At 42.7% G+C, this 26,674-nt stretch overlaps 1 protein-coding gene across 1 annotated transcript in view; it reads right to left on the bottom strand.

Annotated features, from left to right (window-relative positions):
- Positions 1 to 26,674, bottom strand: part of LOC132585912 (uncharacterized) — a 52,323-nt gene that overhangs the window by 18,846 nt on the left and 6,803 nt on the right. Inside the window, exons 2-5 of the mRNA XM_060257792.1 lie at positions 16,624 to 16,734; positions 8,116 to 8,193; positions 2,510 to 2,614; positions 256 to 363 (exon numbers count right to left, since the gene is read on the bottom strand). Coding sequence (XP_060113775.1) covers positions 256 to 363; positions 2,510 to 2,614; positions 8,116 to 8,193; positions 16,624 to 16,734 — 402 coding nt within the window. The remainder of the gene's footprint in view (positions 1 to 255; positions 364 to 2,509; positions 2,615 to 8,115; positions 8,194 to 16,623; positions 16,735 to 26,674) is intronic.

A 26,674-nucleotide genomic window follows, 5' to 3' on the forward strand; every position in this document is an offset into this window, starting at 1 on the left:
CTGCCCTGTAAAAGAGTTACTTTAAATTGTACATAACAACTGCCATGTCCTCCTTATATGAAAAAATCCCCATGCAGAGCAGACAAGATCATTGCACTTAATTCACGTTTAATAAATCGCATGGAACTCAAGGAACAGATGATGTCTGAAGTAACTGTTAGCCATTTTGACATCTGCACCTCACAGCAGTGCTTTCGTTTAGCCTCCTCCTTTGCCAATATCCATTTTTGACTCCTCCCCCAACCCCCTGTGTACCTGCAGAGCGGACAAATGCTTCTGCATGAGCCAGCTCTCTGTAGGTTTCGCCCTCGCAGACTGATCGCTTCTTTCGGCCTTGCTTGTAGAGGGGACTGCTGGAAGAGACTTACAAGAGGGGTTAGGGGGGAGCACAGTGAGAGCACAATTTTCAGACCATCCTCCTATCTTTCCTGCCCCAAAAAGATGTTAATGTGGACTGCAACTCCACATCTTGGAAATGCTTCTGCTCAGTTCGGGGCGGGGAGAGAGAGAGAGACTCCTGTGCCTAGCTTGCTCCTCTTAAGAGGCTGCAGGGTTGCCAAGGTGAATGCCTGCTTCCTGTTTTAACACTAACTAGGACAATTTGTGTATTTTATTTTATTGAATTGTGAATTTTTATAAGAATGTTTTATTATTACTATTTATTATTATTATTACTGAGCCCTGTTTTTACAGGGAAGGGCAGTCTAGAAATTTAAGAGGAGGAGGAGGAGAAGACTGCAGATTTATACCCCGCCCTTCCCTCTGAATCAAAGACTCAGAGCGGCTTACAATCTCCTATATCTTCTCCCCCCACAAGAGACAGGATGAGGTGGGTGCGGCTGAGAGGGTTCTCACAGCAGCTGCCCTTTCAAGGACAAATCCTGTGAGAGCTATGGCTGACCCAAGGCCATTCCAGCAGCTGTAAGTGGAGGACTGGGGAATCAAACCCAGTTCTCCCAGATAAGAGTCCGCACACTTAACCATTACACCAATAGGAGAAGTAAATGAAACATGCCCCCCCCTTTGGTAGGCCTTGAGAAATGTGAGATTCCTCTACAATAGCATTGCCTGCTCCAGGCTGGGAAATGCCTGGAGATTTTGGGGATAGAAACTGAGAAAGGTGGGGTTGGGGGAGGGGCATCAACAGGGTATAATGCAAAAGAATCCACCTTCCAAAATGGTCATATTCTCCAGGGGAACTGATCTCTGTCACCTGGCATTCATTTGTAATAGTGGGAGATCTCCAGCCACCACCTTGAGGTTGGCAACTCTGCTCTCCAAACATCTGAAGCACTGTGAAAGGATGTTATTGTCCACCTTTGAGTTTGGCTACCATACCAGGATTGTGACAATTTGGAAATCAAAAACTAAACACAGACTTATTGTACCTGCCCTGTCTTTGAAGTCAGCTGTACTGAACCAAGTGACTGACTGGAGTAGGGCTGAGAAAGAAACCTTCCTGGGCTTTTGAAATACAGATGATCAAGGCATCTGTATGGAATTTTGCTGCCAATGTTTATGTGGAGAAACGCCATTTTAGGCTATGGTTATCTGGGAGTTGGCAAGAACAGGCCATCAAACTGGAGGCTTTGGGGCCTAGTCTCTTCCTCCTTCCCCCTCCCCTCCTGTCTGGAAGCAGCAATTCTGAGGCCTCCTAGAGAGGCACGTATCTTTCAGGCTGGTCTCCCAGAAGGCTGCAGGAGGGTAACCCAATTCCTGGGCAGGAACTAGGTTTTATATTAGTGATTTTTGGTGGGAAGCCTTCAGTTTGAGTTGGGCTTTGAGTTCAGTCATTTGGGTTGGTGAGTCTGTCTGTTCTGGATGGTATGGACAGGGCAAGTATTATACTAGGGGAAGAAGGAGCGTTTTTCCCTACTTTGATTTATTGCTTGTGTTCACTATTTTAAAATGCCTGTATATAGTTGTATGTTTTAAATAAACATTTTGTGTTTAAAAAGGTAGTCTCTCTGTACCACATAGTTTCCCCAACCGCCTTAGATCACACTACTGTAGCAAGAGGGAAGTCCAGGGAAGGCATACAGTTGGCAAGGGTGCCAATTCTCCAGGGGTCTCCCAAAGAAGGACTTTGGTCTCTGGGTTAACCAGGTGCTGGGTTGGCGGAGGACCTTGAGGCCAGGCCTCAGAACTGTCAAGGGGAATTGGGAGTCCTGTTCCTCTCAGTCAGGAACCCTTAAATTGAGCAGGTGGTGGCAGCGTGCCGTAGTGGCGGGAAGAAGATAAGCTGCCTTCAGGAGTTGGCAACTCAAAAAGGAGTTGACGGGACCAGGTCTGAAGGTAGAATCGGGCTGGTTCCGCCACAGTTTACATCAGATGTCCCGAATAAGAGCTCTGAACAAGTTTAAAAAAAAAAAAAGTCCTTGCTTAAAGTAATTTGACACACTACTCTAACAGTCTTGCCGTGGTGGCATCACAGAATACTCCGGGACCCTGCACTGGCATAGGCAACACATACATGCTCACCCTGAGCACACCCATGAAAATCACTCACTTGCTTTGGATCCGAAGTCCGCGGCTCCATCTGGGCCCTTGGACAGCGAAGTCTGATGAGCCACCCTAAGTCTGAACTCTCCTTCCTTGGCACTTCCAGGAAGCTCTAGAGTGAGAGGATTAAAACGCGTTTAAAACCCGCCCTGCAGCAATGTGTCAGTTTCCATATAAAACGTTTTGGGGTCTTCCAAACAGGGACCTTGTAGCTGCCCCTGTTGTTGGTGTGGCTGCAGATAAAGCACAGCAGCTATGGGGCATCCACGCGGCAGGTTTACCTGCAGCTTTCCTGCCCTAGTTCCTCAGAAATAGCCACCTCCGCCTCTCATAAGCCACCGGAGCTTTTGCAAAATAAACAAATAAACAAACTGGCATAAGGCTATCATCAGAATGGTATAATGTTGTAACAACCAATGTAGCAGGTACTCTGGATTTCCAGCCTATATAGCTAAAAAAGTAAGACTCTCTTCCCTTGAGATGATGTGCCTTTTTCCTTATATCTCTGCAAGGGAAAAGATTAGAGACTTTAAAAAAAAAAAAACACGACAGCTAAGTATGCCAACAGAATGATATTCTAGAGTTGGCTTCCTCCCTCCCTCCCTCCTTAGGGACAGGGAGGAAATGGCTGCTGTGGGAACCAGGAAAGTGGCTGCCAATCCAGGTTTTACTGTGATCTTTCCCAAAACCCTGGAACAAAGCAGGTTTGAGAAAGACCAAACAAAAGCCAGGGAAACCCCCAGAGTTGCACAAATGCGATGCCATGGGGAATCAGGAAAAAAAATGCAACCTTTTTTTACCATGGACCTCGGGACAGATAATTCACGTGGAAGACTCCTTCACATAATAAATACAAACTGTTTAGCAGGCTGTTAGATACATATGGTATCAGCTCACAGATTGATAAGACATCAGTTTTTAGACTGTACACTCTTGATGCGTCTCTTTCCCTCGTAGGCTATGAGACTACTAGGTAGAATGAAGCAGCAGCACTTGGATTTTTTGCAACAGAACAGAACGTTTCCAATGTTATGTCATAAGATGGCATCAGATCTCAGTTCCAATTGTCTCCTTCCTTCCATTATGTTTTTTTTTGTTTCTGAAACTGTTGTAAACTAGTAATGTACTCCATCCAAGAGAAGATGGTCTATTACAACAGAGATGGGAAAAGCTTCCATTTAAACACATGGCCAAGGCAAGAAATAAGAAGGCAGCTAGACATGGAGCTTGGGCTTTTTGTCTTAAGAACATAAGAGAAGCCATGTTGGATCAGGCCAATGGTCCATCCAGTCCAACACTCTGTGTCACATAAGAACATAAGAGAAGCCATGTTGGATCAGGCCAATGGCCCATCCAGTCCAACACTCTGTGTCACATAAGAGCATAAGAGAAGCCATGTTGGATCAGGCCAGTGGTCCATCCAGTCCAACACTCTGTGTCACACAGTGACCAAAAAAACCCAGGTGTCATCAGGAGGTCCGCCAGTGGGGCCAGGATACTAGAAGCCCTCCCACTGTGCTCCCCCAAGCACCTTACAAGTCAAATATTTATTGCTGTCTACACCTTTTGATCCCACGCTTCCTCGTAGGGGTTCAAGAGCACACAGGATTCACCGTCTAGGCTGGAGAGAGGGATAACTTCCCACATTTCCTTTGCCACACTAGTACCTCTGCTCAAATAAGATCTGCAGGTTGTTGATTCCATATAAACTCTGTAAAACCAAGATTCTCAAATTTAGATGAGTATACACAACTAGCAATCAGGGACGGCCCTAGACTGTCCGGCACCCTAGGAACAGCTAACTTCTGGTGCCCACCCCCACCCCCCGCACTGATAACCTCACAAAGTCACATGGGGGCACCCAATGTGGTGCCCCCGGAAGACCGAAGCCCTAGGCAGTTGCCTAGTTTGCCTAGTGGCAGGGCCAGCCCTGCTAGCGATCCCATTTCCAAGGCCAGCAACTCCCTAAAAAAACCAAAAATCCAGTCAATTCTTGTTTGCCTCCAGCTCAGTTACAGACCCATTAAGGTTGATTCTGTTTCCCTTCACATTCTTCCTTCTGAGGTCATCAGCCATTCCAGACTCGGGACCCACTGACCTTGCGACCCACAAAAGTGCAAACATATGACAAAAGGTCATCTGGCATCAGAGTCGTGCAACAAGAAACAGGAAACTATCGTTATGGGGATGGATCCACTAGAATAGTTCATGGAAGATGTTGGCAGGACAGATGTTTCCCTGCCTTCCCCAATGAGTTAGACCCAGGTGGGCAGCTATGTTGGTCTGAAGCAATAGAACAAAGTTTGAATCTAGTAGCATCTTTAAGACCAACAAAGTTTTATTCAGAATGAAATCCGTGTGCTAAAAGCACACTCCCCCCCACCGCTTATGGAAATTTTATTAAGTTAAATTCCAAGCAACACCACCACAAAATAGCTAGAAAAAGGGAAAAAACTTATACAGAATTATATAAAACAATCATTATCAACCTAAACCAATCTAATATATCTGTTACTATCTATAGGAGTTAATCACAGAAAAAGAAAACTAAAAATACATCATTTGTCTGTACATCAATCGGCGTGGGAGAACATCATTTTCAGAAAGGTAAGTGATTACTGGAAACCAGCCAGCAATAAAAGAAAATTCATATTTTTCCGTTAAAGGTATTCTTGTTTGAACTGATATTCTGGTCATTATAAAATAATCCCAAAGACGCTGTTGCCAGGCCAATATGGTTGGGGGAGGCTTTATCCATCCATTTAGCTGCTAGTGTTGTTCGTGCCGCTGATATCAAAATATGTATCCTTTCTGTGCTTTAAAAGAACACCATCGGACAAAGAAGGGTATCTTTAGTCTTGAAGCACACTGCTGATAAGAAGGAAGCGGAAGGACAGAAGGTGATTCACCCTGACTCCTACTATCAAGGCTCTTCCAATCCTCAGAAAGGAGTTTCAGGACAAACAGCAGACCACTTGGGGAAAAGTAATGTGGGGAAACAGGCAGGTAAAGTGTAGAGACTGGGGAATGGCAGACCACCCCGTAACAAAAGTCTGCCAAGAAAACATCAAGATGTGGCGTCACCCCATGGGCTGGTAACGACTCGGCACTTGCACAGGGGACTACTTTTTCCTTTAAAGGGTAAAGGGTAGGGGGAAGCATCCTTTCACTAAGCCCCCCACCCCTTCTGTCCCTAACTAAGATTTGCTACTATACTACTCCAAGCAGGATAGAGATGAGAAGGACTTGAGATCCAAATTGTAAATAAATTTAGGGGGCGGGAAAAGGCGGAGGGAGAGAGAAACTGAACGAGAAAAGTGAGAAAAAAAGAGAGGGGAATTTTATCTTACTGAAAACCCCTAACTAATGCTTTGCAAGCTCCAGCTGAGCTGGGTGAAAGGAAAGGAAGCAAGGCAAGGCTATTATAGAAAACGACCTTGTTTGCAAGCTCGCAATTATTGTACCAGCCATCAGCACATTGTCTTGTCTTGTCTTGCATCAGTGCTGGCTTGGTTGATGGGTTTAGCATTATCTGTTAGGCAAATCTGCTTGTCTTGGAGAAAGGCAAGTCCAGCCAATGTTGTTGTTCAGTCGCACAGTCGAGTCCGACTCTTTGCAACCCCGTGGACCAAGTCATGCCAGGCCCTCCTGTCTGCCACCATCCTCCGAAGTCTGCTCAAATTCGTGTTAGTTACATCAGTAATGCTGTCCAGCCATCTCATCTTTTGCCGTCCCCTTCTTCTTTTGCCTCCTGTCTTTCCCAGCATCAGGGTCTTCTCCAGGGAGTGTTCCCTTCTCATTTGGTGGCCAAAGTATTTGAGCTTCAGCTTCAGCAACTGACCTTCCAGGGAACAGTCAGGGTTGATTTCCCTTAGGACTGACTGATTGGATCTTCTTGCAGTCCAAGGGCCTCTCTTCTTGTAGTCCAAGAGCCTTCTCCGGCGCTTTTACTATGCTCAGACTTCCCTGCACCTCTAGTGGCTACAGCCAGAACTGCATTTTAAAAATAAACTGAAAGACCTTTGACTAGATGCAGCATGACACTGTCTTCAAAGTGCTCTCCAGCTGACTTGGGAGCCCCAAATTTTGTCCCCCCCCAGTCTCACTTTGTTGGTAGCCCTGCATAGAGGCACTCCACCAATGCCATGCTGGCTGTAGCACTGAGTAATATATTTCAAGGGCAAGAAAAACACGTGGAAGATCATCTATGTTACATACATGTTAAATCCATCCTAATATTTATCAATTACAGATGTGTATGCCTGGCATCGTACAGAAACCCCTCAAGTATAACCACAGTAGTTTTCAATTTCTTGGTCAGGAGCCACAGGTAGTTAATGGAATTCAACTTGCTGCGTCACCTACAAACCCCTAGAGACTGCCATTTTTGCTTCTCTTTTGAAAGGACCTGCTGCCAGTGTGCTTATATAGACGACAAGGAAAGAAGAGAACTGTACGGTCACCAGTGGAGAGGAATCCTCTTCAGAATAGGCTGTTAGCAGTCAGACCCTTCCTGCAGAAGGGCAGTCTGGACCAGACACCTCTTTAATCTCACCCCAGAATCACGTATGGACCGCACCGCCTGGCCTAGAGGCGGAACCCAAATGGAACCGGTACAAACAAAATGGATGCTAACCAGAGACATGCCTAGGAAAATATTCCGGAAGGTGAACCAGGATAGCTGACTTGCTAATAGCTTTTCTCTCCACCCTAAAAGAGTTACTTCATCTCAACAATGGAAGACAGCACCTTACCTGGAGCTCACCCCATTCACACCTGGCCACGCCTCCCTTTGCCAGCTTACCCTAATTAATGGGCTATTCATACAACCCGATATCCCCTCCCATCCTGGATTCAAAGAAACTTTAACATCTTTAGTTTATGTCACACAATCTCATCAAAGACATTAGCCCTACTCATGCTAATTGTCACAAGTTTCCCCAGCTCTTTGTTCACTGTGGGAAATCCACTCAAGGTATTGTTTTAGGCGCAAACACATCAGACCACCCTAAAGCTAATTTTTCATATAACTGGACACACTCTACTCCCCATGCAGTTTGTGTGTGTGTTCTCCAGGCACCAAACATCACACCTCCACTCTATCATGGGACTTCCTCCATCTTTCCAGGAAACTCTAGCCATTTCCCTTGCTGTATTCTACGGAGCTCATTTCTCCAAAAGTTGGTAAATATTGCCTACCCCAAATCACTTTTCCCGCTACTCCCTTTTATTCTTCCTCTTAGATAGTTTGTGTGTTCCACATGGGCGTTATGTGCATGTTTTGTACTTCCTCCTGTTAGAATAAACACCTTTCTTGTTGTAATTCAGCCTGGTTTAATTGAGAGTTCTCAAGGAATAATCCCTGTAAACATTGGTGGAGATCTCCTAGTTACCCCTTCTCACTTGTCTCCAATTATGCTAATTCCCCCAATTAATGAGATTACCAATTTGGGTAACAAGGCAGTTTCAAAGAAACAGGCTCCTCCTCGTCGTGTAACATGACTGTGATGTAACATGACATCCTGCCATGTGCTTGCTCCTTGACTTAACAGGCCTGGAAGGATGGAAGACTACTACATTACGCCCCTTCAGAAACAAACTGTCTTGGTGTACCTGGTAAGAGAGAGCAGACGTACATCCGGCCAACTCATCTTCTTTATCCAAATCCGGATGGAATTCAATTTTGGGAGGCTGTGAGGAAAGTGAAAGTGTAAATATGAAGAAAAACACCTAAATGTTGCCATTCAATGTTGCAATTCCCAGGGAGCGTGACTCATGTCATTCAAAACCAAAACTGAGTCTTGAGGCAACTCAAGGACTTTATTGTGGAATAATCTGTCACAGAACGTGCCAGAACTGAACTCAGGCAAAGTACTGCTGTCTCAGGCAAAGTACTGCTGTCCAGAGTCCAAGCTCTGCAGCTTTAAGGAGACATGATCATATTCTAAAGACAAAAGTCAACCCAGGTTATTTTGGCAGCTGTGCCCATATATGTCCCATCTGGGAGAGACTGCGATACTAATGGCTAAGCAACAAGAAGACTGTGACTGTCACAATCAGCTTTCACTAAGTAGTAACCTTGCATTAAACAATCAATTATTCTCAAAAATAAAGGTAAAGGTAGCCCCCTGTGCAAGCACCAGTAGTTTCCGATTCTGGGGTGACATTGCATCATGACATTTTCACAGCAGACTTTTTATGGGGTGGTTTGCCACTGCCTTCCCCAGTCACCTACACTTTCCCCCCAGCAAGCTGGGGACTCATTTGACCGACCTCGGAAGGATGGAAGGCTGAGTCAACCTTGAGCCGGCTACCTGAATCCAGCTTCTGCTGGGATTGAACTCAGGTTGTGAGCAGAGGGCTCCGACTGCAGTACTGCAGCTTTATCACTCTGTGCCACGGGGCTCCTATTCTCAAAAATGTGTATGTTTATATAACAATTAATAATTCTGCTGTTTGAACTGCGAAGGATTCTTTGACTTGAATGTAAGCAGTCAATGTACGAAGCCTGGCACTTTGGCTACTCAAGTCTCATCTTGGAGCAGGAAAAAAATTATTGGTTTGAATAGATGCAGTCGATGAGTGAAAATTGGAGCTTTGTCTGCTGTAGCAGGTCCAGTCTCGGAAAAAGCATTGGGGGAAACGAACCACAGGTTGACGAGTTCGTGGCTGGGACCATACAATATTTTGCCTGGTTCCTTTAGGAGATTGGCTGAAATCACAGAACATCTTCAAAGAGACTGCAAGTGAAAGATATGGACGTTTAGAATACAAATGACACTGTACATCAATTTATATGCAATATTGTTACATATCAGGAGAAAATTGTACCTCTTAGAAGGTTTTGTATTGAATATTGTTACTATGAGGAATTTCATCTGTGTATGGCGCAGAGTGGTAAAGCTGCGGTATTGCAGTCAGCTCCAGGTTGACTCGGCCTTCCATCCTTTCGAGGTCAGTAAAATGAGTCCCCAGCTTGCTGGGGGGAAAGTGTAGATAACTGGGGAAGGCAATGGCAAACCAGCCCGTAAAAAGTCTGCCGTGAAAACGTTGTAAAAGCAACATCACCCCAGAGTTAAAAACGACTGGTGCCTGCACCTTTACCTTTTCATTTTTTTTATGGCATATGTATTAGACCACCTATTTTGTTTGTTGTGGGGATATAATACCTTGTTGACCATCTGACATGAGAATTCTAATTGGTTTTGATATGGGAATATATATTTTTATGGTTGTAAAATGTGAGAATTATTAGTATTCATTATAATAAATATGCATTTTTTAGAATAATTGATTCTTTGTAGTGCAAGGTTACTGCTCAGTGAAGGGGTGTCCAAACTTGCTTAATGCAAGAGCCTCGTAGAATAAACGTCAGGTGTTTGAGGGAAAATAGAATGAGGGAAGGGGAGAGGGAAAGAGAGGTGGAAAAAAGCAACTTTAAATGCATTCTCCAAGCCACCAGTGGGCTTGGCTTGGAGAACTGATTTAAAGAGACAAATGGCTTCTCCAAGCCGCCCTGAGCCACTTGTTGGGAAGGGCGGGATATAAATCTTAAAATAAATAAATAAATAAAATGACTAAATGATGGGGTAGTGGGGGCTTCGAGAGACACACAAAGTGCCACGTGGGGCTCCCGAGCCACAGTTTGGCCACCCCTGGCTTAGTGAAAGGTGACAGCCACAGGTTTCTTGTTGCTTAAATAAATGTCCCAAAGTAGCTGAGATTCAAAGCTGGATCAAGCTGCGAGGTAAGTCTCTAGTGATGCCAGAGTCTAACCATGCAATCCTATGCAGATTTACTCAGAAGTCCCACTACACTCAATGATGATTACTCCCAGGCAAGGCAGACTAACAGTGCAATCTTAAACAGAGCTACATCCTTGAAGTCAGTGATCTCAGAATGATGTAACTTCATAGAATCATAGAGTTGGAAGAGACCTCTAGGGTCATCTAGTCCAACCCCCTGCACAATGCAGGAAACTCACAAACACTTCTCCCTAAATTCACAGGATCCTCATTGCTGTCAGATGGCCATCTAGCCTCTGTTTAAAAACCTCCAAGGAAGGAGAGCCCACCACCTCCCCAGGAAGCCTGTTCCACTGAGGAATCGTTCTAACAGTCAGGAAGTTCTTCCTAATGTTGAGCCAGAAACTCTTTTGATTTAATTTCAACCCGTTGGCTGTGGTCTGGCCTTCTGGGGCCACAGAAAACAATTCCACACCATCCTCTATATGACAGCCCTTCAAGTACTTGAAGATGGTGATCATATCACCTCTCAGCTGCCTCCTCTCCAGGCTAAATATCCCCAGCTCCTTCAACCTTTCCTCATAGGACTTGGTCTCCAAACCCCTCACCGTCTTCGTCACCCTTCTCTGGACCCATTCCAGCTTGTCTATATCCTTCTTAAAATGTGGTGCCCAAAACTAAACACAATACTCCAGGTGAGGTCTTACCAGAGCAGAGTAAAGCAATACCATCAAATCACGTGATATGGACACTATACTTCTGTTGATACAGTCCAAAATGCCATTTGCCTTTTTAGCCACCGCATCACACTGTTGACTCATGTTCAGCGTATGATCCACAAAGACCCCTAGATCCTTTTCACACATACTACTGCTAAGACAAGTCTCCCCCATCCTATAACCATACATTGGATTTTTCCCACCTAAATGCAGAACTTTACATTTGTCCCTATTAAAATTCATTTTATTGATTTTAGCCCAGTTTTCTATTCTGTCAAGGTCATCCTGTATCCTGTTTCCGTCTTCTTCTGTGTTCGCAACCCCTCCCACTTTAGTATCATCTGCAAAATTAATAAGCATTCCCTCTATTCCTTCATCCAAATCATTGATAAAGATGTTGAACAATACAGGTCCCAGGACAGATCCTTGAGGCACTCCACTTGTCACTCTTCTCCAAGAGGATGAGGAACCATTCACAAGCACTATTTGGGTGTGATCTGTCAACCAGTTACAGATCCACCTAACGGTAACAGGATCTAAACCACATTTTACCAACTTGTCAACAAGAATAATATGTGGAACTTTATCAAAAGCCTTACTGAAATCAAGATAAACAATGTCTACAGCATTCCCCTGATCCAGCAAGGTAGTCACCTTCTCAAAAAAAGAGATCAGGTTAGTCTGACATGACTTGTTCTTGAGAAAACCATGCTGGCTCTTAGTAATCACATCCATTATTTCTAAATGTTCCAGGACTGACTGTTTGATGATTTGTTCTAAAACTTATCCAGGTATAGACGTCAAGCTGATGGGTCGGTAGTTACCCCGATCCACTTTTTTCCCCTTCTTGAAGATGGGGACAACATTTGCCTGCCTCCAGTCTTCCGACACCTCTCCTGTTCTCCAAGAATTCTCAAAAATAATAGCCAAAGGCTCAGAAATTACATCCGCAAGCTCTTTTAGAACCCTTGGATGCAATTCATCTGGCCCTGAGGACTTAGTTTCATTTAAAGAACTAGGTGTTTATGTACTACCCCTATGCTGATCCTAGGTTGGAACTTCATACCCTCCTTATATGTTCTGTTTTTGCCATGTTGAGCACCATTTCCCTCAGAAGAGAAGACTGAGGAGAAGTAGGAATTGAGCAGTTCCGCCCTCTCTTCATTACTTGTTACATTTTCACGTTCTTGCCCTCGCAATGGGCCTACCATGTCCTTGATCTTTTTCTTACTCTGAACATAAGAAAATAACCTTTTTTGTTGTTTTCGCTTAGAGGTGCATTGCGAATGATGCAGCACCAACTCAGTTTGCCTGACTTGCGTGGCTTGCACACGCTGTTTCTATGTACTATGGAAAATTTGTAAAGGCCTACACCACGTAACTCTTTCTTCATCTTCCATTGTGAGCATCTTATCTACAAGTAATAAAATAACAACAGGGATATTTCCTAAACAATGCCTTTCTGCTGACCTACTGACAAGGCAAGGTTAGATATGTCTGTCTTCAGGTCAGACTTAAGTCAGGACACCACAAGTGTTCCCTCTAAGCTGAGTTAGTGTGAGCTAGCTCACAGTTTTCTAGCCTTCAGCTCACACATTTTTGCTTTCGCTCAGGGAAAATGGCCCCAAAAGCAAACTAATTTATGCGGTAGCTCACAATTTTAATGCCAGTAGCTCACAAAGTAGAATTTTTGCTCACAAGACTCCACAACTTGAAGTGAGCATTGGATATCAGAGAACTTGAATATAAAATGGGGGAAAGGATATAAACGTTAAATCTATACGCCTGCATGATACAGTCAAAGTTAAGTTCCACCGATTTCAAATGGAAAGTTAACAGTGTCACCCCAGGCACGTTACTACCTTCTAAGTCTATCAAATGGATGCAACTCTGCTTAGAAAGACACTGTCACACAGTCCCTGCACTTTTCCTAAACAAAATTTTAAGGGCTTAAAATGCTTAATTTTTTTCTGTGCTGTTTTCCGAGTTTCACCCTACATTTTTCAAACAGAGAAAAAACATCAGATGGAGAAAAGTCAGGCTATAGCCCATAATGAATCACTGGCCAACTTCACACAGTTGTGGCTTGCTGATGGTTCATTGGCCAATTTCTGGTAAGTCACAGAGTGCCTCCTGGTTGCTTTGATGCTTGGTATGGTAGTCTGAAAAGCAAGTGGTTACACAATACAGAGCAGAAGAAAAAACCAAACAACTGTGCACAAAAATATATATACAAAAATACGTAGTTCTATTATATCAAAATCTATTAACCATCAGAGATACCACATAACAGTAGAATATAATACCATTTATTTATTTTATATATTTATTCTTTTCAATTTATAGCCCGCTCATTCCCAAATGGGAGAGTCCAACTGCAGAAGCAGTGGTATGGTAATCTGGCTGGAATCTGATTTGAATCATTAGTTCTAATGTAAGTAAATTTATTAAAACAGTCATAGACTAGCACAAATCATGGACGCACGAATCACACGATCGTAAGTACAATACAATGAATAAACAGCCAATTAGCTAATGAAATTATACAGCCAGGTAATGTAAAATTACTAAATTATTAAAATTGTTAAAACTAATCTAAAATACATAAGATCACAGAAGAGGTGCAGTCACATGCTAATGTGCCTCAATATCAGTCTATAATGGAAAAGTGGTCACCTTTCTTAAGAGTCCATTTTGCTGAATATTGTACTTTGACTAAGTTCATGTACTATCAATTGTGTGTTAAGCTTGAGAGCCAGTTTGGTGTAGTGGTAAGTGTGCGGACTCTTATCTGGGAGAACCGGGTTTGATTCCCCACTCCTCCACTTGAACCTGCTGGAATGGCCTTGGGTTAGCCATAGCTCTGGCAGAGGTTGTCCTTGAAAGGGCAGCTGCTGTGAGAGCCCTCTCAGCCCCACCCACCTCACAGGGTGTCTGTTGTGGGGGGGAGAAGATATAGGAGATTGTAAGCCGCTCTGAGTCTCTGATTCAGAGAGAAGGGCGGGGTATAAATCTGCAATTCTTCTTTTTCTTCTTCTTCTTCTTCTTCTTCTTCTTCTTCTTATGTTGTACCATTTTTTTTTTAAAAAGGGTTTATGATTCTCTGTAAGCTGTTTGAGTTCATAATAAAGAAAATTTTGATTAAAAAACACTTTGCTTAATAAAGACTAGCTGTTTATGACTGTTAAGAGATCGTAACAGTATGTGTATGTTTTAAATTAACTGGTAGACCAAAGGGGATTCCTCTTTTGTTCCTGCTGTTAAGAGGACCAGGCAGGTGTGGGCAGCCTATCTCAGATACCAGAAGCATAAATTCCAGGCAAAACTTCTGCATTCCTTCACTCTGTGCAACACAGAAGCATTGAAACTGTGAAATGTGAGAGCAGATAAGCATCATTAAGTCTTTTATTTTCCCAAAATTTCTGTACTTACTTCGTGCTCTCCCTATAGCTATTCCTCAACCTATGTTTCGCAAATGGCAAGCACTTCTAAATAGCTTCATTTGGCGCTACAAATCCCACAGGGTCAGTTTCGACAATATAAAGAGGCCAAAAATCAAAGGAGGGCTGGCACTCCCGGATCTTAGCCTATATTACAAGGCCTCCGTACTGGCCTCTATGGCCAAAATATTATATTTTCACCCTAACCCGCCATGGGTACATTGAGGAGACACCCGCCATGGGTACATTGAGGAGACGCACATAACGCCTTTTCAGTACTCGGAATTTATTTGGCTCAAGAAAAAGGAAAGACCATTTTGGCAACTCATCAACCCATTTATGCAAGCCTTAATTGCAGTCTGGGACCAGATTCATAGAGACCTGGCCCCTGATTTGTCTTATATAGCTTCTTTTACAGGACAACCGTGGTTTCCCCTGGCACAACACTCTGCATCATTTCCTATCTGGAAAAGAGCATCAGTTACATTAATCTTCCAACTTTTCTCAAAGAAAAAGTTATTAACTAAAGCTCAATTAGAAAAGAAAACAATGACTAAAATTCCATGGTTTGAATACTTGCAGTTGAGCCACTTTTTGAACAGTCCCTCAGGTCGAGAGGTCACCTCTCGCCCCCAGACAGAATTTGAAAGTCTCTTTTCCAGATCCTGTCCTAAACTTAAAGGCCTTATTTCTCAAATTTACAACATATTAATACACAAAGCCTGCGAGACTCTGCCCGCATATTGTGCACATTGGCAACAGGAAACCAAAATCTCCCTTACTAGTTCTCAATGGGACTCCATTTGGGAATCAGCAGCCATTCAAACAAATTCAATCAATATCCTGCAACAAAATTATAAAGTAATGGCACGATGGTACCGCACGCCACGCCAATTAGCCCGTATTAATTCTCTGTATTCTCCATTCTGTTGGCGACAATGTGGAACTGTCGCTTCCTCCACTCACTGTTGGTGGGACTGCCGTTACCCAAACCTTTTGGAACAAGATCCTGCCCTTAGTCAAAAATATTACAGGCATAAAGGTTCCCAGGCTGCCAGAGGTTATTCTTTTAAATAACTGGCAATCAGTCAAGGCATCAGAGTCCAAAACCTCACTACTTATTTCACTCATAACAGTGGCTAAATCCATCATAGCACTGAATTGGAAGTCCACTGGTCCCCTGAGCGTGGACAGCTAGCTGCGCAAGATATGGGAATACATTACTTTAGAGAAAATTACCGTTGACATAGACGCCCACGATCCTGTCAAAGCAATTGGAAAATTTATGCTAAATGGTACGCGGTTTTGGACAACATTGACATTGACTCCTGGTATACTGATTCAGTCAACAAATGTGAAATATATAAGACTATTATTCTGTCTTGATTTGTATTGGAGAGATGTTTTATTTTGTAACCTTCATGTGTATTATACCTGTATGACAAATGATGGGAGAATATGTTATTGGACAAAGAAGAGACACAGTTGTAACAATGTTATATGTCTGTCTTTGTAAAAGAATATAAAAAATAATAAAAGTGTTTGTGGAAGCTGTGAAATGTATAAAACAGAGATACAATTAAAGGCCAAATACGCAACATATAAAGCTAGGTATCTATGAGGGTTAAACAAGTCAGATTTCTTCCCATCCCCTTCCCATCCTGGTGGTAGAAAGTGCTGTCAAGTCACAACTAATTCATGGCAACCTCATAGAGTTTTCAAAGTAAGAGACAAACAGAGGTGCTTTGCCACAGCTAGCCTCTACCCAGCAGCCCTGCCCTTCCTTGTCTCCCTATCCATATACTAACCAGAGCCGATCCCACTTCACTTCTGAGATGTGACAAGATCAAGCTAGCCTGCGCCACCCCAATGGATTCCTTCTCCCGTACTGGCATTATATTCTTTTGCCCCTCGGTAAGGCTAATTTGTATACCCTAATCAACTGCATTTTTCCTTTACGCAACCTATCCCAACTGCAGGCTTGGGTGAAGAGATCCTCACATGAGCCAGGAAGCACAGGGGGGCAGCCCACAGCCACCTGCATCATTGCAAGAGTTGCAGGAAAATGCCGCTGTGACTATGGAAACAGATTTGTTCTGCGTACCACCTGCTTTATTCCAAATTTTCTGGTTGCAGTACTATGCATGGGAATGAATAGCACGCAGGAAAGAAGCAGCTGATCACAGTAAGTGTTGTTCCGTTGAGCATAAACCTCACCTTTTTGGTTCGGGTATGCTTACAGTATCGATGACGAGCTCCTGGACAGCAGACCTTGATGAGCCAATCCTCTTCTGAACTTGCACTACATAAGGATGACGATGAATCAACCTACACAAGCAAAATTTAAACAAAGGAGAACTAGTACACAGAGAGGAAAAAGAAGACGACATTGGATTTATATCCCACCCTAACCTCTAAATCTCAGTCTCAAAGTGGTCACAATCTCCTTTATCTTCCCCCCACAAACACAACAGACACTCTGTGAGGTAGGTGGGGCTGAGAGAGCTCTTATAGCAGCTGCCCTTTCAAGGACAACTCCTACAAGAGCTATGGCTGCCCCAAGGCCATTCCAGTAGCTGCAAGTGGAGGAATGGGGAATCAAGCCCGGTTCTCCCAGATAAGAGTCCGCACACCTAACCACTGCACCAAACTGGTTACCCCTCCCAACATCAACCCATTAAGAATGCTGTTGAAACCAGGGAAAGTTGGGTGGTGGTTGAAAGTGGCATCAAGTCCCAGCTGACTTATGGCAAACCTGTGGGGTTTTCAAGACAAGAGACATTCAGGGGTCGTTTGCCATTGCTGCCTCCACATCACAACCCTGGCATTCCTTGGAGTCTCCTACTCAAATACTAGCCATCAGTGTTCCTTCTAAGCCATGGAGTCTTGTGAGCAAAAGCTCTACTTTGTGAGCTACTGGCATTAAAGTTGTGAGTTACTGCATAGATTAGTTTGCTCTGAGCTATTTTTCCTGAGCTAAGACAAAAATGTATGAGCTAGAGGCCAAAAATCTATGAGCTAGCTCACACCAACTCAGCTTAGAGGGAACGCTGGCCAGGGTTGACCCTGATGAGCTTCCAAGATCTGATGAGATCAGGCCAACCTGGGCTATTTAGAAGTCTGTAAGGGCTATTGCTGTAAAGAATATTATAAAGCCAAATGAGTTGTGGGTTGCCAACTCTAAGAAGCTTCCAAACAAAACCACAAGATAGTATTGCTGCCTTATGTCAAAATGTCAAAGAGACACACCAGACGTACTATGGCTCACCACCCTAAAAGGACTTCCTGAACGAGGGTATCTCCACATTCTCTCCAAAGTACTCGAGAAAGTTCCTTCAAAATGGAACCACATTAGGGGAGTACAGAAGTAAACACAGAGAACACGAGCCCATCACCTTTATATATAGTTCGAAAAACAAGATGACCTCTAGAGGGCAGGATACCAGTTTGCATTTGGATATGTATAAAACAAAACCCAAACCATCTTTTGTTTTCATTTTCAACCTGTTAAACCTTTTTTCTTTATTTTCATTAAAATGTGTCTATTTTTTCATCTCTGTTGGCTTCCATGAGACAGGAAAACACATTTCCATCAGCAGCCTTTCTCAAATACACGACTGGGATGCCATTCTTCAAAACTGTATACCTCCTCCCAGAGTAGCTCCCTGACAAATTTCAGGATTACAGGTGAAAGCAGATTGTCTACAGAATGGATACAGGGAGGCTGTCTGCCTTTTCCCACAACTGGAGCTGACAAAGAGCATGGCTGAGATCACCCACACTAAATAAAGCAATTTCAATCCACTTTCCAACTGTTTACTGTGTGAACCGGCAAAATCCAATTGGAAATTGCATTGAAAGTGCATTATTTCATGTGTGTGTGTGTGAACTGGCAAAATCTAGCTGGGAAGTGCATTGAAAGGGGACTGAAAGTGCATTATTTAGTGTGTATGAACTGGCAAAATCCAGTCAGAAAGAACACTGAAAGTGAATTGAAAGCGCACTGTTTAGCATGTGTGATCACAACCCATTTTTAAAAAAACCTGAAAAACAGACTGTACACAAAGGGTTAACTCATCCCAAATTAGGCCCCCAGTTACCGCTTTTAAGGAGCATTACAGTCACAGAGCTCTTGGATCTCCCACATGTTGTCTAATTAGTCACTGTCTGCCTTTATTAATGATTGAAGCAATGCATTAAGGCAGAGCAGCAGAAGCTCCAGTACAGCCTAAACCAGGGGTCCCCAACCTATTTGAACCTGTGGGCATCACTGGAATTCTGACATAGGGTGGCGGGTGCAACCACAAAATGGCCACCAAGGGAAACAGAACCAACCACAAAATGGCCACCACTGGAGGTGGAGCCACACAGTTTGCTACTATAATCACTGATGCAATACAGAATTCCCTTGGGCTGCTGGGAGCATTCTGTTCCAAGACTGGAGTTACAATACGTGCAAGAGTGGCTATCTAGTTAAACTATCTCCTTCCTCAGAAAGATTCCCCACTTTTGCCATGGAAGCTCACTGGGTGACCTTGGGTCAGTCACACTTTCTCAGTGTAAGCTACCTCACAGGGTTGTTGTGAGGGTAAAACTGAGGAGAGGAGAATGATGTAAGCTGCTTTGGGTTCCAGTTAGGGAGAAAGGCAGGGTTCATTGATAGATAGATAGATGATGATAGATAGATAGATAGATAGATAGATAGATAGATAGATAGATAGATAGATAGACAGACAGACAGACAGACAGACAGACAGACAGACAGACAGACAGACAGACAGACAGACAGACAGACAGACATGCCAAATATGCGGCCTGTAGTCCAGATCTGGCCCTGCAGGGCTCAAAGCCTGCCCGCAAGCAACTGGCTTGTCTCCTGCTTCCCTCCTTGAAGGCTGCTGCTGCCACACTGCAGCTGACTTTAACCCAGCTTCCTCAAGACTTGATATCTCTCTCACACGGAGCTCCCTCAATCGCTGCTTCCTGCTTGCACAAGAGAAATATAAAATCAAGCCACACTCCCTTCCATTGGCTGAGCTCTCCTCCTTTTGAGAGGAAGGGAGGGGGCAGGAAAGAGCAGAAGAAAGCACCATCTGCAGCAAACTTTTATTTCAGGTATAAGCTTTCGTGCGCATGCACACTTCTTCAGAGGGAGGGAGAATTCTTCTGATAAGCACAATTTATGCTGAGGTCTTTGTGCACTGTTTTCTTTGAGACTTCATCTCTCAGTCTCTCTCACTCACACACACTTGCAGGGCCGGCGCAGGGAGTAGGCCAAGTAGGCGGCTGCCTTAGCCTAGGGGCACCATGAGGTGACCCCTCTCCCCGCGCCCGCTGCCCTCCGTCTCTCCTCGCTGCCATCCGTCTCCCCGTGCACCCGCTGCAATTCGCCTCCCTGCGCCCACAGCGCACGTGGCGCCGACCGATGACACTTGTGCATGAGCGCCCGGCCGGGCTCTGCTTCAAAGGGAGCTGGCTGGCTCCCTTTGAAACAGTGGAGGCGGTGATGTCATCAGGATGTCATCACTTCCGGTGATGTCATTAGGCCGTGCATGCTTTGCGTGCATGAGAAGAGGGGGGGTGGGGGAACTGGCCTTGGCCTAGGGACGCCAGAACCCCTAGCACCAGGCCTGCACACATGTATACGTGTGTTAAAAGGAAGGGCGCATTGGAAAAGGGGAAAGGAGAATTAAAAGAAAATTATTTTGGCTTATTCTGAGTTTTTTCTTAAAAGATTAGATTTCTCTGTCTTTATTTTCTTTCAAAAAGCCCCTGATTAGGAATTAGAACACTTGGATTGGATTCCATTGTTTAATGACTGGAAATAGATTGCTAAGTATTTAAAAATACATCTACGGTTCCGTATGTTCCAGTTCAACATGTCTCCCTTTCCTCCCTCCCACCTTGTTGGCTGCCTTCCTTCACTCCCCCTTTGCTTTTAAAACTATTTCATTATCACTAGCACAGAATGGATGTTGCCCTATCTGAAATTAACAAATTATTTCTCTTGGAGTGATCGCCCTCTCCAGTTTAAACAGATGAAAAAAAAGAAAGCACAACTTGCAATCTTTATTAGTAAATAGGAGCAAGACTCCAGTAACACCTAACATTTGTAGCAGGGCGTGAGCTTTGTGAGTCACTGCTCACTTCTTCAGATACAACTAGAATGTGAGTCCATTGGTCCTTATAATTTGGAGAGTAGAGTGATTTCAAATGACAATAGCAGGCATTGGTAACGAGATAGGAAACCTAGGTCTTCATTCAGCCCTGGAGGGTGCATTGTCTTCAGCTTCATTATCAGTTGCAATTTAGCAGTTTCTTTCTAATCTCTCTTTAAAATTCCTTCATAGAGAACTGCTACTCTTAGGTCACCAACTGAATGTCCTGGAAGGTTAAATGCTCTCCCACTATTGTGTTTGTTTTTTTTTAATGTTGCGGCTTCTAATGTCAGACTTACATCCATTTATTCTTTGCATCTTCCTGGACCAAACTGAGACCTAGGTTTCCCGTCTCATTACCACTGCTGGTATTTGCACACCTACACCTGTAATTACCATTTGGCATCTGAAATCACCTTTATAAAGTTTATACCTCCAATACCTCATATTACATTTTATAGCATACATGGTCCAGCCCAACAAAGTTACCTTTATGTCAGATCTGGCCTTCATAATAAATGAGTTCAACACTTCTGTGATAGATGATAGACAAATTGATTCATCTGACACCTTCTAATGGTCTCATTCACCAGCAGGTTACCTTTTTGTTTTGCCTGGTATACCCGCAATAACAATTATTGGCCCTTCTAGTGTTGTTGTTAATGCATTGTTAACTAAATTAGTGTAACTGTATTTCTAATCATTAAAATGTTTTAGTGGTTTATGTTTGCCACTCTGTGGACCCTGATTGGGTGGAAGGCAACATTAAAATGTTTTAAATAAATAAAATAGTTGGGTTCTTCAGCATTTGACCACTACAATGCCTCAACATTCCATTCCTCATACGATCACAATGATTTCTCCTAGACATCTGAAATTTGGCACAAAAATACCTTGAAGTATTAAGACAGATTTTTTAAAAATGCAATCCATTGCTTTTCAATCAAGTTTGGCTCAAATCCAATCTTGTTTGCCTTCTTAAGGGGTGTTGCTGGTACTGGTAAGGCAGAAGTACCAAATACGGTGTCTAATTTAAACTGGATCGTTACTCATGCAAAGCAGCTGCATGCATTAGCATACCAGAGGTCCGCAGTCTGGGCAAGTGCTGCACACAAATCTACTTTGGCTGGGTATATAGCGGTGCAAGTGGAAGCCAAACACTGCGTGAGAGCAAAGTCCCATTGGTGAGTGCTTTTGTATCAACAGAAGCACAGCTAAATCAGGCCTTTAAGATAAGCAGACAGAAGCACCTGATAAAGGCAGTCCATGGCTCCTCCTTCCTATGAGGCTGAAGTTTGCTTCTGGTTTCCAGATTCTGATTTATCACAGAGCTGCAGGCCCTGCTCGAATAAGAAACACACCCAAACAAGGCTCTGATGATTCTGGATCTCGCACGCCCTTTAAATATGACTCGGCTATCCCCAGCTTGAAATTTTGTTTGTACCACAGTACTCTTTAACTTAGGCCACCTCTTAGGAATATGGAATTTGGGGGTGGGGAATTTGGCTGCCTACCACCCAGAGATTGTCATCTTCCACAGGGATGCAAGGGGGTAGCCATGTTAGTTTCTTGAGGTAATATACAAGTCTGGTGGCATATTCAAGCCATTTGTTTCAATAAGCTTTTGTGAGTCACAGCCTACTTCTTCAGATGTGTGAAAATCATTATCCCTTTACACAGGGCTTTTTGTAGAAAAAGCCCAGCAGGAACTCATTTGCATATTAGGCCACACCCCATGACTGCATTCCTGTGAGTATCTGCTCAAAAACGGCCCTGCCTTTACATATCTGAAGAAAACAGCTGTGACTCACAAAAGTTCATAGTAAAATGAAAGCTGTTGGTTTTTCAAGTGCTGCTGTATTTTTATCATCCAGGCGCCCTAGGGCAGGGATGTCAAACTCATTCATTATGAGGGCCGGATCTGACATAAATGAGACTTTGTCAGGCCAGGCCATGTGTGTCATAAAACGTAAGGCCAGGTAGTGGAGATATAAACTTTATAAACGACACAGACAAACAAAATTTTTAAAAAAGCTTTAAATAAAACTGCTTAAAAGATTAGCACTCTTGCAATATTTTATTTAACAGTCTCTGATAACTGAAGGAAGCAAGAGACAGGGAGAAGGAAGCAGACTTGCTTGTGGGCCTCCCTCCAGGAGCCTGATTCGGCCCCCGGGCTGCATGTTTGATACCCCTGCCCTAGTGTCATCTCCTAAAAGCTTCCTTTTTTGTACAAGTTACTCCGAAGAGTGGTTCCTCACGCCAACTATTTATTTTTTATTTCATCCTGCCTTTCTCCCCCATGGGGAACCGAAGCAGCTTACATAACTCAACTCTCCTCTATTTTATCCTCATAATAACTCTGTGCCGTAGGTCAGCCTGACAGTGTATGTCTGATTCAAGGTCACCCAGCAAATTTCCATGGCAGAGTGAGGATCTGAACCTGGGTCTTCCAGATCCTAGTCCAACACTGCTCCAACATGTTTTTTTTCTGGTCCATATATTTATTTAGTAGCCTCACTGTGCCAGTAAAAAAAACAAAAAAACTATGTTTCCCAGCCTCATGAGTCCTAGCTGGGAGGGCAAATGTACTTCTGAATAAAGAACTGTGCATTTTGCACCATGAAGACAGTATAATCTGGGGTAACCAAGAGCATTTTGGGGGAAAGAAGAGGTGTGTAAACTTCCATTCCTTATTCATAGAATCAAAGAGTTGGAAAGGGTTGTACAGGCCACCTAGGGCAATCTCCACTCAATGCAGGATTAACCTAAAGCATCCCTGACAAGGGTTTGTCCACCCAGTCCTTGAAGACTGCCTGGGAGGGGGGAGCTCATCACCTCCCTAGGCAGCCAATTCTACTGATGAATTGTTGTTGTTGTTGTTCAGTTGCACAGTCGAGTCTGACTCTTTGTGACCCCATGGACCACATCACGCCAAGCCCTTCTATCTTCCACTGCCCTTCTAAGCTTACTCAAATTCATGTTCATTGCATTGGTAACCCTATCTAACCATCTGATCATCTGCCGTCCCCTTCTTCTTTTATCTTCAATCTTTCCCAGCATCAGGATGGGAATTACCCTCACTGTAAAACCCCTCCTCGCTCCTTGTGCATACTGTGGTGAATAAGGAACTGAGAACCAGCCATCAGGTGCAGTCTTGTTCCTTCCCTGCACATAAGACTTCTGCTCCCTTCAGGTTTCTCTAGCTTGTTTCCAGGGATATCTTTTTTTTTTAACTTAAATTTTTATTATTTTCAAAATTTCATCATAATCAATAAACAAATAACATAAAATAGCAAAATGAACTGATATCAAATAATAATTTAGTAATACAGAAAGCATATCAAAAAACCTAAATAAAATAAACATCTGAACCAAGATACAGTCTAGCATGAGCCAAAAAGAGTAAGACTACTGGACATTATGGTTCAGGATAAAATCGCCTCCCAAATTCTATTAAGTGAGGACCCAACGGGCGGGATAAATTTCTGGAAAAATGGTTCACTATTTTTGAACATGTCAATGAAAAATCTTCAAAACCAAATAAAATGCCAAGAAAATATTTAGACTTTATCTTATATTAACATAATTATTAACATATTAACATATTAACAAACATAACATAATTAACATAACATAACATAACATAATTAACATAACATATTAACATAATTAATATAAGATAAAGTCTAAATATTTTCTTGGCATTTTATTTGGTTTTGAAGATTTTTTCATTGACATGTTCAAAAATAGTGAACCATTTTTCCAGAAATTTATCCCGTCCGTTGGGTCATCACTTAAAAGAATTTGGGAGGCGATTTTATCCTGAATCATAATGTCCCATATTTTTGGGAACCACAAAGTTAGGGAGGGAATTTTTACTGTTTTCCAATGTTTAGCTAGTAACATTTTTCCTGCTAAAATTAGTAGTGAGATTAGTTACGATTTGAGAGAAGTTATTGTGTGGCCAAAAATTTAAGATAATAGATTCTGAGGAGCGAGGAATAGAGTCATTTATTATAACATCGATCCTGTCTATTATAGTATTCCAAAAGGTTTGGGTCTTCGGACAGGACCACCAACAATGTAAAAACGTTCCTGCTTCCCCACAACCCTTCCAACAAAAAGGATTTGGACTCAACTTCGTCCTGTAGAGAGAGAATGGAGTTAGATACCAACGGGAAACAATTTTGTATTGTTGTAATTTGAAAATAGTGGATTTGGATTTAAACAGTGATGAGACCCAAAGCTTTGACCACTGTTCTTCTGTAAGCCGTAAAGCGCAATCATTTTGCCATGAGTTTTGCTAAGAAGTACCATGTGACCAGTCTTTCAGATTTAATAAACAATATATTATAGAAATTACACCTCTCATGTCTGCATTTTCATTTTTAATTAGTTTTTCAAACTTGTTTAGTTTAATGAGTTTTTCAAACTTGTTTAGTTGATTCACCGGTATCGTTTTATTTAGAGCGCCATGAACTTGGTGAAATTCGTACCATGGCATCTTAATTTTGAATTTGGATTCCAGCTGTTTATGTGAACATAAACAGCCTAGTGTACTGACGCCTGCGAGTCTGAGAATTTTTTGTTGCCTCTATATTTTGAAATTAGAAGATGGATGCACAGGGGGAAACCATGGTTGACCTAAAAAGGCCATTGTTGGTGTTGAAGGTTATACCAGGTGAGCCCGGAATTTGTCCCATAATTCTAGTGTAAACTGTAGGAAAGGGTTATGTATAGGAAGTTTTTTTCTATCAGATTTAATGTTCATTTAGACGAGCTGGAAGGATACTAGCTGCTTCCATTTGAACCCACACTTTATGATTTTCTTTCCAGGCATAAAGAAGAATATTACGAAACTGGGCTGCTATGTAGTATTTTACTAATATTGGAGCCCCCAGTCTGCCCAGTGAAGTTGGTCTGGAAAGCATTTGAAAGGAAATCCTAGGTTTTTTATTTTGCCACAGGAAAAATATCAAATTGCTTTGCCAAAGTTTCATTTCTCAATCTGGAACTGGATTGAGAAGATTTTGAAATAAAAAGAGAAATTTGGGCAGGATAAAAGTTTTTAGCAGATCGATCTTTTCTATCAGAGTAAAATTTAATTTGAGCCATGAAGATAAATTGAGCTTGGTTGATTTAAAAATCTGCTTATAGTTAGATTCAAAGAGTTTGGACAGATTTAAAGGAATTTGGACTCCCAGGTGGCGCCATGTATTGGTTACCCATTTAAATGGAAAGGCATGTCTAAGGTGTTGGCGGACATCAGGAGGAATTTCAATGGGATAGATTTCTGATTTAGCCATATTTATTTTAATACCAGAGTATTTGCTGAAATTACTTATGGTTTGCATTAATTTACTCAACGAGTTAATGGGGTCGCTTAACAGAAAACTGTGTCATCAGCAAATAGGCAGATTTTATGAAATGAGCCACTGACCCTTAAACCTTCAATTTCCGGATCGAAGCGAACTTCATGGGCTAGGGGTTCTAATGAAAGGGCAAATAATGTAGGTGAGAGAGGGCATCCCTGAGGTGTGCCTCTTGATAAAATTACATCATCTGATCTGAAATTGTTAATGCATAATTGGGCTTTGGGAGATTTATAAATAGCTGCTATGGAGTTCAAAAAATTCAGTCCAAAACCCATGTATTTCAGTACTGCTTTAAGATAACTTATTTCAAGCATGTCAAACGCTTTCTCCACGTCTAATGAAAGAATTAAAGATGTGTGAGATGCTCTGTCATGCTGGATTAAGTTTAGGGTTCTTCTAATGTTGTCTGTTATGGTCCGGCCAGGTATAAATCCTGCTTGGTCTGTATGAACATAGGAACTAATAATTCTATTCAGTCTCCGAGCCAAAACTATCGAAAATATTTTAAAATCATGATTCAGGATAGAAATAGGCCTATACGATTTGGGGTCCATCTTATCTTTCCCGTCTTTATGCAAAACTATCATTCTGGAATCCTTCCAGGAATCTGGAAGTGTGCCCTTCTCCATTACAAAGTTGCAAGTTTTTGAGAGGGGACCTAGCAGATTAGCTTTAAATTTTTTGTAAAAGTCAATGGGGAAACAATCTTTCCCCGTCGCTTTATTATTTTTT

The sequence above is a fragment of the Heteronotia binoei genome, chromosome 1 (assembly GCF_032191835.1).
Source record: "Heteronotia binoei isolate CCM8104 ecotype False Entrance Well chromosome 1, APGP_CSIRO_Hbin_v1, whole genome shotgun sequence".
NCBI lineage: Eukaryota > Metazoa > Chordata > Lepidosauria > Squamata > Gekkonidae > Heteronotia > Heteronotia binoei.